Here is a 16323-nt window from a genome sequence, read left to right as displayed (position 1 = left end):
CATTTCCTAAAGTGGAAAATCTGACGCTGGAGGTTGGTGAGGATTCCGGAAGCTGTCAGAGGGCAGACAGAGCTGCAATGTAAAGTAAGTGCACCCAGACTACTTCAAGAGGACAGTGTCCCGTTAAAACTCACCACCTTTTTAGCGCTGCGCAGGTCTGCCGACGGTGGCCCCATATCACCTCCTTGGTGACATCAGCATTTCCCATAGGGAAAGCATTGGATTGGCTGAATTCAGTAAAAAGGCGTGATGGGCGGGGACATACACCATTTTGTCATTTTGAATCAATGCATCTCTATGAGAAAATGTCAGCGTCTCCATGCAGAGAGTGGAGACGCTGAACAACAGTGCTGCCTACTGTTCAGCACTGCCCCAGGAACCACCTCCAGTGACCATCTGAGGAGGGGGTCACCTGAGAGGTGTCTCTAGGGGGCAGTGTTTGCATGAAAATGCCTGAAGGCAATGATTCTACTCACCAGAGCAACCACGTTAAGCTGTAGTTGTTTTGGTGACTAGAGTGTTGTAGAATTATTAGACCCCTTATAACCATTATTAGGCCCCTTATAAACTATATAATCCTTACTGGGCCCCTTTAATACTATTTTCTCATATTCAGCTCTCAGGCCTCGTAGTTTAAGCTTTACAAGATTGCTTTGTTCATAGAAACAGCATGTCAGCAGAAAATGCTAGAATCTTCTGATTAAATGAAACACTGTAGCAGATAGCCTTGATAGAGTGTACAATTGCTAAAGAAGCCTCGAGATGCTAACCTTGAAAAGACTAAGGTACCAGTCACTCCTTATGGAAAGCTGCCAAGCCCCCCTCCCATCGAGAAAGCTCCCTCGTGCTAGCAAAGATGGCGCTGAAACCTGGAGGAGCTCATCATGACGTTAGTTATGACATAAGACGTAACACCCAACAGGGAGGGCATTTGACTGACCACTTTACACCTTTAGCCAATTGACAATGTTTTCTTACTTTTTATCTTGATTTTACAATGATGTAATTTTATCTTTAAAAGAGCTTGCAAGCCTGCTTTTAACCAGATGCCATTAAATTTTCTGAAGTTATTTTAACCTGAACTGCATGTGTCAGTGTGAATTACTTCTGCGTATACGCAATTTAATCATCTCAGATTTGGACAGGAACAGATAGTCATTCAAACATATTTGTTTGCTTAAAAGAATACTTTATCAAGAGTATCCCTTTAACTCTAATCAGGCAGATCGGTAAGATTTTATGTCATCAGAAACAGCGACACAAACATCACTAGCAAAAGAATTGGCAATCTGAAGGCAATATTATAAAAAGAAATACATTCATTTTTTTAATAATCCATAGTTTTCGCTCCCCATCTTTCTCGTACTGCGAACACAATATTACAAACGGAAAAAACAACCCTTATTAAAAGGATTTTAGCCAACAACAAAAAAACGGTGAGCCAGGCTTACCCCACCAGTCCCGTTATGCACTCCCTTTTAAATAAACCTACTCGTTACTAAATGACAACCAGATCAAGGGCAGGGGACGGCCTATTCAATAAGAGATTCAATCAGTCTCTGCTAAGCTTGTACAAACTGCTCTCTCGAGATTTATATAAAAAAATACTAACACTAGCACTAACTCCAAGCTTACTGACATGTTACCACTAAGGTTAAATAATGAACTGCCTTTAACCACTTAAGGACACATGAAATGTGTGCCAGGTCAGGATTCCCTTTTATTCCAGTTTGGTCCTTAAGGGGTTAAAATGAGCAGATAATGACTTTTTACCATAAAATTCTATGGGCTGAAAATCTGCAAGCATATTACTCATCTGGTGCAGAATTCCCGTCAATAACAAAATGACATGAGATGCACGCACTTCTTGTGAAAATATGTACTGTTCATCTTCCGCTTTGCAAAACCAATAGGCAAGATTTTCAGGTCAATGGAGTGCTTTCGGGCCCGATTCTTCATGAAATTCAGCTAAAGTAAATGAAAACACAAATAAAAACATGAATAATGCCTGCTTTGTACATTTCCCGTAACGTATGAAATCTAGTGGACAAGCCTATAAATCTCGAGTAACACAGATAACACATGGATCAGCAGGGTAACAACCTTGGGCACCTGTTTTAAAGTAGGATATTAGGGCCCGGACAAACTGCAGAGGAAGCTACAAAATGAATCAGGGGAATGGAAGATTTTCATAATAAAGAAAGGCCAAATCGCTCCTATCCATTTACACATGATGAACGTTGACTTTGTCTACAGCAGGAATTGTAATAAACTCATTATTATTATTATTATTACAGTGAGATCACAAAGGACGAGGAATTCTAAATGGCAGCACATCAAATTCACTGATTATTGCATTTGCATTTATATTTCTCATCGATTTACTATTTTCAAGGCTGAGCAACAATCTATGAGTATTTGAGGTGGGCAGATATATATCGTTCGGTGTCTTGTCAATATATTCTGAGCCCCGATAGGTCACTATGGCCTCCATTTAACCCCTTAAGGACTGGACTGTTTTTGCGATGTTGCACATTTGCGACCAGGCCTCTTTTTACACTTTTGTGGTGTTTGTGTTTAGCTGTAATTTTCCGCTCTCTCATTTACTGTTCCCATACAAATTATATATTGTTTTTTTCAGGACAAAAAAGGCTTTCTTTACATACCATTATTTATATAATCTCATATAATTTAAAAAACCCAAACAAATATGATGACATTTTTTTAAAAAATACATGTTTTTTTACTTTTACTTGAAAAATCTTTTACTCATCTACAAAAGTGAATAAAAAAAACTGCTAAATAGATTCAAAATTTTGTCCTGAGTTTTAAAATACCCAGTGTTTACATGCTTTTTTTTTGCAAGTTATAGGGTTATAGGTACAAGTAGGATATTGCGGTTTCAAAACATACATTTTTTCAAATTTATCAATAGTGACATTGTAACACTGTTATCTGTCATAAATCTCTGAATCACACCTCACATGTACATATTTTTGTTAAAGTAGACAACCCAGGGTATTCAATATAGGGTATGTCCAGTCTTTTTTTAGTAGCCACCTAGTCGCAAACACTGGCCAAAGTTAGCGTTCAGATTTGTTTTCTGTGTGAAAAAAGTAAAACACTAAATTGAACGCTAATTTTGGCCAGTGTTTGTGACTAAGTGGTTACTAAAAAAGACTGGACATACCCAATTTGCAATACCTTGGGTTGTCTTCTTTTGCAAATGGTATGCCATCATGGGGGTAATTCTCATTCCTGGGCTACCATACGCTCTCAAAGGCAACGTAACCAACCTGGCCATTTTCAATGTAAAAATATTTGACCAATATATTTGACCCTGTAACTTTCAAAACCGCTATAAAATCTGTACATGGGGATACTGTTATACTCAGGAGACTTTGCTGAACACAAATATTAGTGTTTCAAAACTGGAAAATGTATCACAATTATATCATCAGTAAAAGTGCTGTTTGTGTGTGAAAAATGCGGAAAAAAAAAAGAGTCACTTTCACTGACAATATCATCGCTGTGATATGTTTTACTGTTTTAAATCACTAATATTTGTGTTCAGCAAAGTCTCCCGAGTAAAACGGTACCCCCCATGTATAGGATTTAGGGTGTCATAGAAAGTTACAGGGTTAAACACAGTGCTAGCAAATTAAATTCTTTGGAATTTTGGCCTGGGTTGGCAGGCAGGTCCCTCAAATTGCAATTAATAAAATTACTTAATTATGTAAAAATATTACATAAATATGCACGTAGAATTTAAATATATATGCATATTTATATATTTGAAGTCTACGTGTATATTTATATAATTATTTATGTAATTTTGTATATGGACATATGTATATTTCGTATTATTTTTATTTATATATACATAGATAGATATAAAATTGCATTCTAAGTGTATTTGATATAAATATATATTTTAATATCAAAATACAGTTAGAATAAAATTTCATATAGATATGTAATTTTTTTAAAATTGTATTATTTTTAATTTAATTTACTTCTTTGTATTTTATAATAATATATATATATATATATATATATATATATATACACACACACGTGTGTAATTTAATTATAAGTGTATTTTTATATTAATATATGTACATATTAATATAAAAATACACTTAGTCTGACATTATATATAATATAGGTCTATATATCATATATATAATATAGGTCTATATATCATATATATAATATAGGTCTATATATCATATATATAATATAGGTCTATATATCATATATATAATATAGGTCTATATATCATATATATAATATAGGTCTATATATATATATATATAATATAGGTCTATATATATATATATATAATATAGGTCTATATATATATATATATATATATATACACACATACACACACACACACACACACACATATATATATATACACATACATACATACATACACACATACACACATATATATACACATACATACATACATACATATATATAAAAATTACTTGGAATCCCCAGCACTCACGTGTATCATAAGCCAATGCCGGGCGCCAGACCAAAGCTCCAAACTGATAAATAATCCAAATGAAATAGGCTGCTACATACACACACACACACACACACACACACACACAATAATTTTTATTTTTATTAACATGTACCTTTATTTATTTTTTCTGATTTTACACTAGCAGGGAGACTGCCTGTCAGCACAGACAGTCCCCCTGCAGGCAGACAGATGGACACCTATTGTGACCATGTGGTCGCTCTGTCGAGCGATCACATGGCCCCAGGGGTTCTAATCCGCCATGGGGAGACTGTCTGGGCTGCAGGCAGTCTCCCCATACCAGGAGCACCGCCGATCGCCGCCGGGGGAACGACGGCGATCGGGTAAGCACATTGCACCGTTAGGACGGTTCAGGACCGTCATTGGTCGGCAACGCAAAAATGCCGATGACGGTCCTGAACCGTCCTCGGTCGCTAAGGGGTTAATATATTTGGAAAACCTTTTTTAAAATGATGTCAAATTCTGAAAAATATTTTAGATACATTATATTTTTTATATTTTAACATATTGGAAAAAATTTTTTAAAAAAGTTTAAACAAAAATATTAACTCATTTGAAAGGCTTATCCAATAACATTAAAATTAGGGCCTATGTAAAAAATATTAAACTTAGTTACTATACTCAGCAAGTAGGCCAAAGCAAATCTCAAACAGACAGCAGGAGAATAAACTGAGACGGTTCTCCTGCTCTTCATCACTCAATCCTTGTCAAATGAAATGTAACATAACAGTTATACATTAGAGTACATAATGTCACGGATAAATTAAGTTTCACTTTCATGGTCGTCTCAGAACTCCTATATATACAACCGGCATATAGGATGGAAGTCTGGTAAGGCATTAGTGAACCTATTACTTACAAATTTATTACTGGTTTGTCGAGGTAACAGCCGGTCCCGTGCTGCACAATCTACCAATCTTCCAGCATCTTCCAAGAAGCGATAATCTGATTGTTTAAAATAATCACAGAAAAAAAAAAAAACATTGTAAAGGAAAGTCCAAAGCAGATTAAGCCTGAGCTCAACTCAAAGAAAGGAGGAAAATCCTTCAGCAAACTAGCATTCATTTTGCACAATATCTCTCAGAAGATCAGGAGAAAAACCTGTCTTCTCAGAAAACTCCACTAAAATGATTATAAAACAAAAATGTAGCCATCTTAAAAGTAATTGGGTCCTTTCTACCCTTCATAATACATCAGAAAGTGAGAGTATCAAGAACAAACCTGCGCAAAGTGGGGGAAGCAAGTTAGCACCAGTGAGGGTCTGCACGCAGTGAATCAGTAAATGAATGTCAGTCTGGACGCAGTGAATCAGTAAATGAATGTCAGTCTGGATGCAGTGAATCAGTAAATGAATGTCAGTCTGGACGCAGTGAATCAGTAAATGAATGTCAGTCTGGACGCAGTGAATCAGTAAATGAATGTCAGTCTGGACGCAGTGAATCAGTAAATGAATGTCAGTCTGGACGCAGTGAATCAGTAAATGAATGTCAGTCTGGACGCAGTGAATCAGTAAATGAATGTCAGTCTGGACGCAGTGAATCAGTAAATGAATGTCAGTCTGGACGCAGTGAATCAGTAAATGAATGTCAGTCTGGACGCAGTGAATCAGTAAATGAATGTCAGTCTGGACGCAGTGAATCAGTAAATGAATGTCATAGTCTGTGTGGCGGAACCAGCCCCGCCACTTGTGCCTGGAGAGGACTGCTTGCCAGCCTCTTGCCCTGTGATTATGGTCCCTGGAAGGTTTGGCCCTTGAAATAGCAGATTTGGGCATAATGGATTTTTTATGTTTGTGGCATGTATATTTTAGAAGTTATAAAAACTGTATTCCTCTGCCTGTGATAATGAGATTACCCATTGTGTTCAGTAATCATATCACAGGCAGAGGGGAGGATTTTGTGTGGGAGTGTCTGTGTGTATTCTACGGATTGATTGGTTGTTCTGTAATACCCTGTGGGCTGTACTGTGGTTGTGGATTGGGAATAAAAGAGACTGTATGTGCCAGGACAGTCAGATTTCTGCTTAACCCTCAAAACAAAGTGTAGTCTCGTTATTGGGGGAATTGGATTGTATGCTGACTGCCAGGAGTGTAACCCTTTTGTATGGATTTTCCTGTTCAGCTTTTTCCAGGATTCGTGTAGTTTGCAGTTCGGGAGATTGGTCGTTACAGTAGCTGCCTGTGCATCTGGAAAGGGGAATATCGCCTAAACGGTTTTTAACTTCTGGTGAGCAAAACGGTCCGTTACAGTCTGCACGCAGTGAATCAGTAAATGAATGTCATAGTATGGACGCAGTGAATCAGTAAATGAATGTCATAGTATGGACGCAGTGAATCAGTAAATTAATGTCATAGTATGGACGCAGTGAATCAGTAAATTAATGTCATAGTATGGACGCAGTGAATCAGTAAATTAATGTCATAGTATGGACGCAGTGAATCAGTAAATTAATGTCATAGTATGGACGCAGTGAATCAGTAAATGAATGTCATAGTATGGACGCAGTGAATCAGTAAATGAATGTCATAGTATGGACGCAGTGAATCAGTAAATGAATGTCATAGTATGGACGCAGTGAATCAGTAAATGAATGTCATAGTATGGACGCAGTGAATCAGTAAATGAATGTCATAGTATGGACGCAGTGAATCAGTAAATGAATGTCATAGTATGGACGCAGTGAATCAGTAAATGAATGTCATAGTATGGACGCAGTGAATCAGTAAATGAATGTCATAGTATGGACGCAGTGAATCAGTAAATGAATGTCATAGTATGGACGCAGTGAATCAGTAAATGAATGTCATAGTATGGACGCAGTGAATCAGTAAATGAATGTCATAGTATGGACGCAGTGAATCAGTAAATGAATGTCATAGTATGGACGCAGTGAATCAGTAAATGAATGTCATAGTATGGACGCAGTGAATCAGTAAATGAATGTCATAGTATGGACGCAGTGAATCAGTAAATGAATGTCATAATATGGACGCAGTGAATCAGTAAATGAATGTCATAGTATGGACGCAGTGAATCAGTAAATGAATGCCAGTCTGCACGCAGTGAATCAGTAAATTAATGCCAGTCTGCACGCAGTGAATCAGTAAATTAATGCCAGTCTGCACGCAGTGAATCAGTAAATTAATGCCAGTCTGCACGCAGTGAATCAGTAAATTAATGCCAGTCTGCACGCAGTGAATCAGTAAATTAATGCCAGTCATAGTCTGCTAATGAGATTCTGCAAAAGGTGGAGGCAGTACGTTTGAGCTAGCAAGGGTCTGCATGCAGTGGGAATTGGGTTTGTATTAATGAGGGTCTGAATATAATGATGTGGCTGTAGGCAAGTTTTAGTAAGTTTCTGAAGAAAGTGGGGGATGTAGTTTATTAGTAGTAAGTGTCTAAATGCAGTGTTGGCAGTAGGTTAGTTGAGTGAGGGTCTGAATGCAGTGGGGTTATAGGTTGTTAGTAGCGAGGGATTGACTGCAGTGGATTATGTTGTAGTGAGGGTCTGAATGCAGTGGGGTTATAGGTTGTTAGTAGCGAGGGATTGACTGCAGTGGATTATGTTGTAGTGAGGGTCTGAATGCAGTGGGGGTTATAGGTTGTTAGTAGCGCGGGATTGACTGCAGTGGATTATGTTGTAGTGAGGGTCTGAATGCAGTGGGGGTTATAGGTTGTTAGTAGCGAGGGATTGACTGCAGTGGATTATGTTGTAGTGAGGGTCTGAATGCAGTGGGGGTTATAGGTTGTTAGTAGCGATGGATTGACTGCAGTGGATTATGTTGTAGTGAGGGTCTGAATGCAGTGGGGGTTATAGGTTGTTAGTAGCGAGGGATTGACTGCAGTGGATTATGTTGTAGTGAGGGTCTGAATGCAGTGGGGGTTATAGGTTGTTAGTAGCGAGGGATTGACTGCAGTGGATTATGTTGTAGTGAGGGTCATAGGTTGTTAGTAGCGAGGGATTGACTGCAGTGGATTATGTTGTAGTGAGGGTCTGAATGCAGTGGGGGTTATAGGTTGTTAGTAGCGAGGGATTGACTGCAGTGGATTATGTTGTAGTGAGGGTCTGAATGCAGTGGGGGTTATAGGTTGTTAGTAGCGAGGGATTGACTGCAGTGGATTATGTTGTAGTGAGGGTCTGAATGCAGTGGGGGTTATAGGTTGTTAGTAGCGAGGGATTGACTGCAGTGGATTATGTTGTAGTGAGGGTCTGAATGCAGTGGGGGTTATAGGTTGTTAGTAGCGAGGGATTGACTGCAGTGGATTATGTTGTAGTGAGGGTCATAGGTTGTTAGTAGCGAGGGATTGACTGCAGTGGATTATGTTGTAGTGAGGGTCTGAATGCAGTGGGGGTTATAGGTTGTTAGTAGCGAGGGATTGACTGCAGTGGACTATGTTGTAGTGAGGGTCTGAATGCAGTGGGGGTTATAGGTTGTTAGTAGCGAGGGATTGACTGCAGTGGATTATGTTGTAGTGAGGGTCTGAATGCAGTGGGGGTTATAGGTTGTTAGTAGCGAGGGATTGACTGCAGTGGATTATGTTGTAGTGAGGGTCTGAATGCAGTGGGGGTTATAGGTTGTTAGTAGCGAGGGATTGACTGCAGTGGATTATGTTGTAGTGAGGGTCTGAATGCAGTGGTAACAGTGGATTTGTATTAGTGAGGGTCTGAATGCAGTGGGGGTTATAGGTTGTTAGTAGCGAGGGATTGACTGCAGTGGATTATGTTGTAGTGAGGGTCATAGGTTGTTAGTAGCGAGGGATTGACTGCAGTGGATTATGTTGTAGTGAGGGTCTGAATGCAGTGGGGGTTATAGGTTGTTAGTAGCGAGGGATTGACTGCAGTGGATTATGTTGTAGTGAGGGTCTGAATGCAGTGGGGGTTATAGGTTGTTAGTAGCGAGGGATTGACTGCAGTGGATTATGTTGTAGTGAGGGTCTGAATGCAGTGGGGGTTATAGGTTGTTAGTAGCGAGGGATTGACTGCAGTGGATTATGTTGTAGTGAGGGTCTGAATGCAGTGGGGGTTATAGGTTGTTAGTAGCGAGGGATTGACTGCAGTGGATTATGTTGTAGTGAGGGTCTGAATGCAGTGGGGGTTATAGGTTGTTAGTAGCGAGGGATTGACTGCAGTGGATTATGTTGTAGTGAGGGTCATAGGTTGTTAGTAGCGAGGGATTGACTGCAGTGGATTATGTTGTAGTGAGGGTCTGAATGCAGTGGGGGTTATAGGTTGTTAGTAGCGAGGGATTGACTGCAGTGGACTATGTTGTAGTGAGGGTCTGAATGCAGTGGGGGTTATAGGTTGTTAGTAGCGAGGGATTGACTGCAGTGGATTATGTTGTAGTGAGGGTCTGAATGCAGTGGGGGTTATAGGTTGTTAGTAGCGAGGGATTGACTGCAGTGGATTATGTTGTAGTGAGGGTCTGAATGCAGTGGGGGTTATAGGTTGTTAGTAGCGAGGGATTGACTGCAGTGGATTATGTTGTAGTGAGGGTCTGAATGCAGTGGTAACAGTGGATTTGTATTAGTGAGGGTCTGAATGCAGTGGGGGTTATAGGTTGTTAGTAGCGAGGGATTGACTGCAGTGGATTATGTTGTAGTGAGGGTCATAGGTTGTTAGTAGCGAGGGATTGACTGCAGTGGATTATGTTGTAGTGAGGGTCTGAATGCAGTGGGGGTTATAGGTTGTTAGTAGCGAGGGATTGACTGCAGTGGATTATGTTGTAGTGAGGATCTGAATGCAGTGGGGGTTATAGGTTGTTAGTAGCGAGGGATTGACTGCAGTGGATTATGTTGTAGTGAGGGTCTGAATGCAGTGGGGGTTATAGGTTGTTAGTAGCGAGGGATTGACTGCAGTGGATTATGTTGTAGTGAAGGTCTGAATGCAGTGGGGGTTATAGGTTGTTAGTAGCGAGGGATTGACTGCAGTGGATTATGTTGTAGTGAGGGTCATAGGTTGTTAGTAGCGAGGGATTGACTGCAGTGGATTATGTTGTAGTGAGGGTCTGAATGCAGTGGGGGTTATAGGTTGTTAGTAGCGAGGGATTGACGGCAGTGGACTATGTTGTAGTGAGGGTCTGAATGCAGTGGGGGTTATAGGTTGTTAGTAGCGAGGGATTGACTGCAGTGGATTATGTTGTAGTGAGGGTCTGAATGCAGTGGGGGTTATAGGTTGTTAGTAGCGAGGGATTGACTGCAGTGGATTATGTTGTAGTGAGGGTCTGAATGCAGTGGGGGTTATAGGTTGTTAGTAGCGAGGGATTGACTGCAGTGGATTATGTTGTAGTGAGGGTCTGAATGCAGTGGGGGTTATAGGTTGTTAGTAGCGAGGGATTGACTGCAGTGGATTATGTTGTAGTGAGGGTCTGAATGCAGTGGTAACAGTGGATTTGTATTAGTGAGGGTCTGAATGCAGTGGTAACAGTGGGTTTGTATTAGTGAGGGTCTGAATGCAGTTGAGGTAGTGAGTTTGTATTAGTGAAGGTGTGAATGCAGTGAAGGTAGTGTGTTTGTATTAGTGAGCATATGAATGATATATGGGCAGTGGGTAAGTTGTAGTGAGAGTTGAATGCAGTGTGGGGTGGTAGGGCGGTTGTAGTAAGGGTCTGAATGCAGTGTGGGCTGTAGGTAGGTTGTAGTGAGTGTCTGAATGCAGTGTGGGGGTGTAGGTTGCTTGTAGTGAGGGACTGAATGCAGTGTGGGTAGAGAGTTTGTATAAGTGAGGGTCTTAATGCAGTGGAGGCAGTGAGTTTGTATAAGTGAGGGTATGAATGATATGTGGGCAGTGGTAGTAAGGGTCTGAATGCAATGGGAGGTTGTCGTGAGAGATTGAATGCAGTGGGGGTAGTGGATTTGTGAGAGACTCAATGCAGTCGGGGCAGTATTAGTGAATGCAGTGGGTTAGTGTCTGCAAACAGTGATAGTACACCAGCGAATCGAATGTTACAGTGAAGAACGAATACTCACCACTAAGGAGGTGCATTTCGTTAAATTTCCCAATTGTAACAAATTCGGTCTTGTCTCGAATTCCATTACAACTAGAATCCATTTTGTGCCGTTTTACACACTGGAGACTTGAAAATGAAATGCAAATGTTAAATCCTACATGGTAAACGTGAGTTTGGGAGAAAGAGGTAACATTAATTAATCACTATCAAGCAATCACCAATAATTCAGGATCCAGATCAAGCAATCACCAATAATTCAGGATTAAGCCCTAAGCAAAGGTTTAAAAATAATATCAGGAAGTATTACTTTACTGAGAGGGTAGTGGATGCATGGAATAGCCTTCCAGCTGAAGTGGTAGAGGTTAACACAGTAAAGGAGTTTAAGCATGCGTGGGATAGGCATAAGGCTATCCTAACTATAAGATAAGGCCAGGGACTAATGAAAGTATTTAGAAAATTGGGAAGACTATATGGGCCGAATGGTTCTTATCTGCCGTTACATTCTATGTTTCTCACCTTCCAGACCCAGGCCATCATCAGCCATACTCCCCACCTGCCAGGCCCAACCTATCACTGCACTCTTCTTCCCCAGTAAAAAAAAAAAAAAAAAAAAAAAAAATGTACCTGCAGGAATATCTCAGACACCGAGGACACCTGTACTTTGCTTCAGACAGTCCGCAGGCTTCACAGCTACATAAGAAGAGAGAAAATGAGCATCTTTTAACAAGTAACACCAATGCAACTCATGCATTAATTTACAAACACACAAATACATACATGCCATCTTAGCCAACGATTCCCTTTAGTTATCCTCAAAATATACTGAGGAAAAAACTAACCAAAACATACTGCAAACAGTCATGCCTAGCAATTCTACAACATATTAAAGGGTCACTACAGTCACCAGAACTACAGCTTAACGTACGGTATACAACTTAACGTACGGTATACAGCTTAATGTATAATATAGAGCTTAATGTATAATATAGAGCTTAATGTATAATATAGAGCTTAATGTACGGTATACAGCTTAATGTATAATATACAGCTTAATGTATAATATACAGCTTAATGTATAATATACAGCTTAATGTATAATATACAGCTTAATGTATAATATAGAGCTTAATGTATAATATATAGCTTAATGTACGGTATACAGCTTAATGTACGGTATATAGCTTAATGTATAATATATAGCTTAATGTATAATATAGAGCTTAATGTATAATATACAGCTTAATGTATAATATACAGCTTAATGTATAATATACAGCTTAATGTATAATATACAGCTTAATGTATAATATAGAGCTTAATGTATAATATATAGCTTAATGTACAATATACAGCTTAATGTACGGTATACAGCTTAATGTACGGTATATAGCTTAATGTATAATATATAGCTTAATGTATAATATATAGCTTAATGTACAGTATACAGCTTAATGTACGGTATACAGCTTAATGTACGGTATACAGCTTAATGTACGGTATACAGCTTAATGTATAATATATAGCTTAATGTATAATATATAGCTTAATGTACGGTATATAGCTTAATGTACGGTATATAGCTTAATGTACGGTATACAGCTTAATGTACGGTATATAACTTAATGTACGGTATATAACTTAATGTACGGTATATAGCTTAATGTACGGTATATAGCTTAATGTACGGTATATAGCTTAATGTACGGTATATAGCTTAATGTACGGTATATAGCTTAATGTACAGTATATAGCTTAATGTACGGTATATAGCTTAATGTACGGTATATAGCTTAATGTACGGTATATAGCTTAATGTATAATATATAGCTTAATGTATAATATATAGCTTAATGTACAGTATACAGCTTAATGTACGGTATACAGCTTAATGTACGGTATACAGCTTAATGTACGGTATACAGCTTAATGTACGGTATACAGCTTAATGTATAATATATAGCTTAATGTATAATATACAGCTTAATGTACGGTATACAGCTTAATGTACAGTATATAGCTTAATGTACGGTATATAGCTTAATGTACGGTATATAGCTTAATGTACGGTATATAGCTTAATGTACGGTATATAGCTTAATGTACGGTATATAGCTTAATGTACGGTATACAGCTTAATGTACGGTATATAGCTTAATGTACGGTATATAGCTTAATGTACGGTATACAGCTTAATGTACGGTATACAGCTTAATGTACGGTATATAACTTAATGTACGGTATATAACTTAATGTACGGTATATAACTTAATGTACGGTATATAGCTTAATGTACGGTATATAGCTTAATGTACGGTATATAGCTTAATGTACGGTATATAGCTTAATGTACGGTATATAGCTTAATGTACGGTATATAGCTTAATGTACGGTATATAGCTTAATGTACGGTATATAGCTTAATGTACGGTATATAGCTTAATGTACGGTATATAGCTTAATGTACGGTATATAGCTTAATGTACGGTATATAGCTTAATGTACAGTATATAGCTTAATGTACGGTATATAGCTTAATGTACAGTATATAGCTTAATGTACGGTATATAGCTTAATGTACGGTATATAGCTTAATGTACAGTATATAGCTTAATGTACAGTATATAGCTTAATGTACGGTATATAGCTTAATGTACGGTATATAGCTTAATGTACAGTATATAGCTTAATGTACGGTATATAGCTTAATGTAGGGTATATAACTTAATGTAGAAGTTCTGGTGTCTATAGCCCATGACAAATTTGGTTGAAATCTAGGAGCCAGATTTTTCAAAGTCAAAAATAAAATTCTTAAAAGGGACACTATAGTCACCAGAACCACTACAGTTTAGTGTACGGTATACAGTTTAATGTATAATATACAGCTTAATGTAGTTGTTCTGAAGTCTATATACGGTCCCTACATGCTTTTCAATGTAAACACTGACTTTTCAGACTAAAAGGCAGGTTACATTGCTGTCTGGTAAAATCTCTAGTGAAAGTCACTCAGACGGCCTCAAGAAGGGAGAAGCTTGGAGGAAAGGCGAGACAGGGGGGATATGATAGAAACATTTAAATACATAAAGGGAATCAACACAGTAAAGGAGGAGACTATATTTAAAAGAGTAAAAACTACCACAACAAGAGGACATAGTCTTAAATTAGAGGGGCAAAGGTTTAAAAATAATATCAGGAAGTATTACTTTACTGAGAGGGTAGTGGATGCATGGAATAGCCTTCCAGCTGAAGTGGTAGAGGTTAACACAGTGAGGGAGTTTAAGCATGCGTGGGATAGGCATAAGGCTATCCTAACTATAAGATAAGGCCAGGGACTAATGAAAGTATTTAGAAAACTGGGCAGACTAGATGGGCCGAATGGTTCTGATCTGCCGTCACATTCTATAATAACTGATTGCTGGTGTTTTGTAGCGCATGCGCAATAGTCTCCCAATGTCTTGGGGAAGCATTGGCTTGGCTGATGGAGGTGAGGCCAGCTACGGCATCACCAGCACAGCCTGGGAAAAAGGGTGAGTAAAAACACCTTTACCAGGTGTTTGGAGGAGGGTAGGTCAGCAAAACATACACACTCACTGACAGACAGACGCCAATTTGATACACACACACACAAATCATTACTCCGGGGGAGCTCTCCGGGGGAGCTCTGTTCTCTCCGGGGGAGCTCTGTTCTCTCCGGGGGAGCTCTGTTCTCTCCGGGGGAGCTCTGTTCTCTCCGGGGGAGCTCTCCGGGGGAGCTCTGTTCTCTCCGGGGGAGCTCTGTTCTCTCTGGGGGAGCTCTCCGGGGGAGCTCTGTTCTCTCTGGGGGAGGTCTGTTCTCTCCGGGGGAGCTCTCCGGGGGAGCATTGTTCTCTCTGGGGGAGCTCTCCGGGGGAGCTCTGTTCTCTCTGGGGGAGGTCTGTTCTCTCCGGGGGAGCTCTCCGGGGGAGCATTGTTCTCTCTGGGGGAGCTCTCCGGGGGAGCTCTGTTCTCTCTGGGGGAGGTCTGTTCTCTCCGGGGGAGCTCTGTTCTCTCTGGGGGAGGTCTGTTCTCTCCGGGGGAGCATTGTTCTCTCTGGGGGAGCTCTCCGGGGGAGCTCTGTTCTCTCCGGGGGAGGATTCTTGGTGTTTGGAGATTTCCCAGAATGCCCCCCGCTCGGTTGCCATGGTTACCGGGTACTCACCCATTGAAGGCCATCTTCCGTTTGGGGCTCACTGTGTGCCGGGTGTCCCCCCCGCCGGCCGCCGCTCCATCTGACACCACCAGCCGCTCCATGTCCACAGACACACGTGCGGGTCACTTCCTGTCTGCACACCGGAAGAGCCGCCATATTGGGAGGGCAATCAGAACCGGAAGTAGCTCGTCCACCGGAAACAGTTCGAGCTCGCATCAATTTCGCTGCTTAATCCGAGACCTGGTCCTCCCAGTGAGTAACGGCCGGGGGGAGCTGGGGGGAATATGGGGTACCGTGCGGCCAGGGAGGGGTATGGTGGATTATGTGAACTGAGGGGGATAATATGGGGTACCGTGCGGCCAGGGAGGGGTATGGGGGACTGAGGGGGATAATATGGGGTACCATGCGGCCAGGGAGGGGTATGGGGGACTGTGTGGCCCGGAGGAGTGGGGGTGGGGGGGGTATGGTGGATTATGTGAACTGAGGGGGATAATATGGGGTACCGTGCGGCCAGGGAGGGGTATGGGGGACTGTGTTGCCCGGAGGAGTGGGGGGGGGGGGGGGGTATGGTGGATTATGTGAACTGAGGGGGATAATATGGGGTACCATGCGGCCAGGGAGGGGTATGGGGGACTGTGTGGCCCGGAGGAG

At 40.4% G+C, this 16323-nt stretch overlaps 1 protein-coding gene across 1 annotated transcript in view; it reads right to left on the bottom strand.

Annotated features, from left to right (window-relative positions):
• The window catches only part of ZNHIT6 (zinc finger HIT-type containing 6), a 38988-nt gene extending 23190 nt beyond the window's left edge, over positions 1 to 15798 (bottom strand). The window contains exons 1-5 of the mRNA XM_063427617.1: positions 15682 to 15798; positions 12132 to 12197; positions 11527 to 11633; positions 5421 to 5506; positions 1865 to 1968 (exon numbers count right to left, since the gene is read on the bottom strand). Of these exons, the coding sequence (XP_063283687.1) occupies positions 1865 to 1968; positions 5421 to 5506; positions 11527 to 11633; positions 12132 to 12197; positions 15682 to 15773 (455 nt within the window). The 5' untranslated portion in view covers positions 15774 to 15798. The remainder of the gene's footprint in view (positions 1 to 1864; positions 1969 to 5420; positions 5507 to 11526; positions 11634 to 12131; positions 12198 to 15681) is intronic.
• Between the last annotated feature and the right edge of the window lie 525 nt (positions 15799 to 16323).

The sequence above is a fragment of the Pelobates fuscus genome, chromosome 7, assembly GCF_036172605.1.
Source record: "Pelobates fuscus isolate aPelFus1 chromosome 7, aPelFus1.pri, whole genome shotgun sequence".
Classification (NCBI taxonomy): Eukaryota; Metazoa; Chordata; class Amphibia; order Anura; family Pelobatidae; genus Pelobates; species Pelobates fuscus.
The sequence above is the reverse complement of the archived record's forward strand: the minus strand, read 5'-3'. Positions and strand labels throughout refer to the sequence as shown.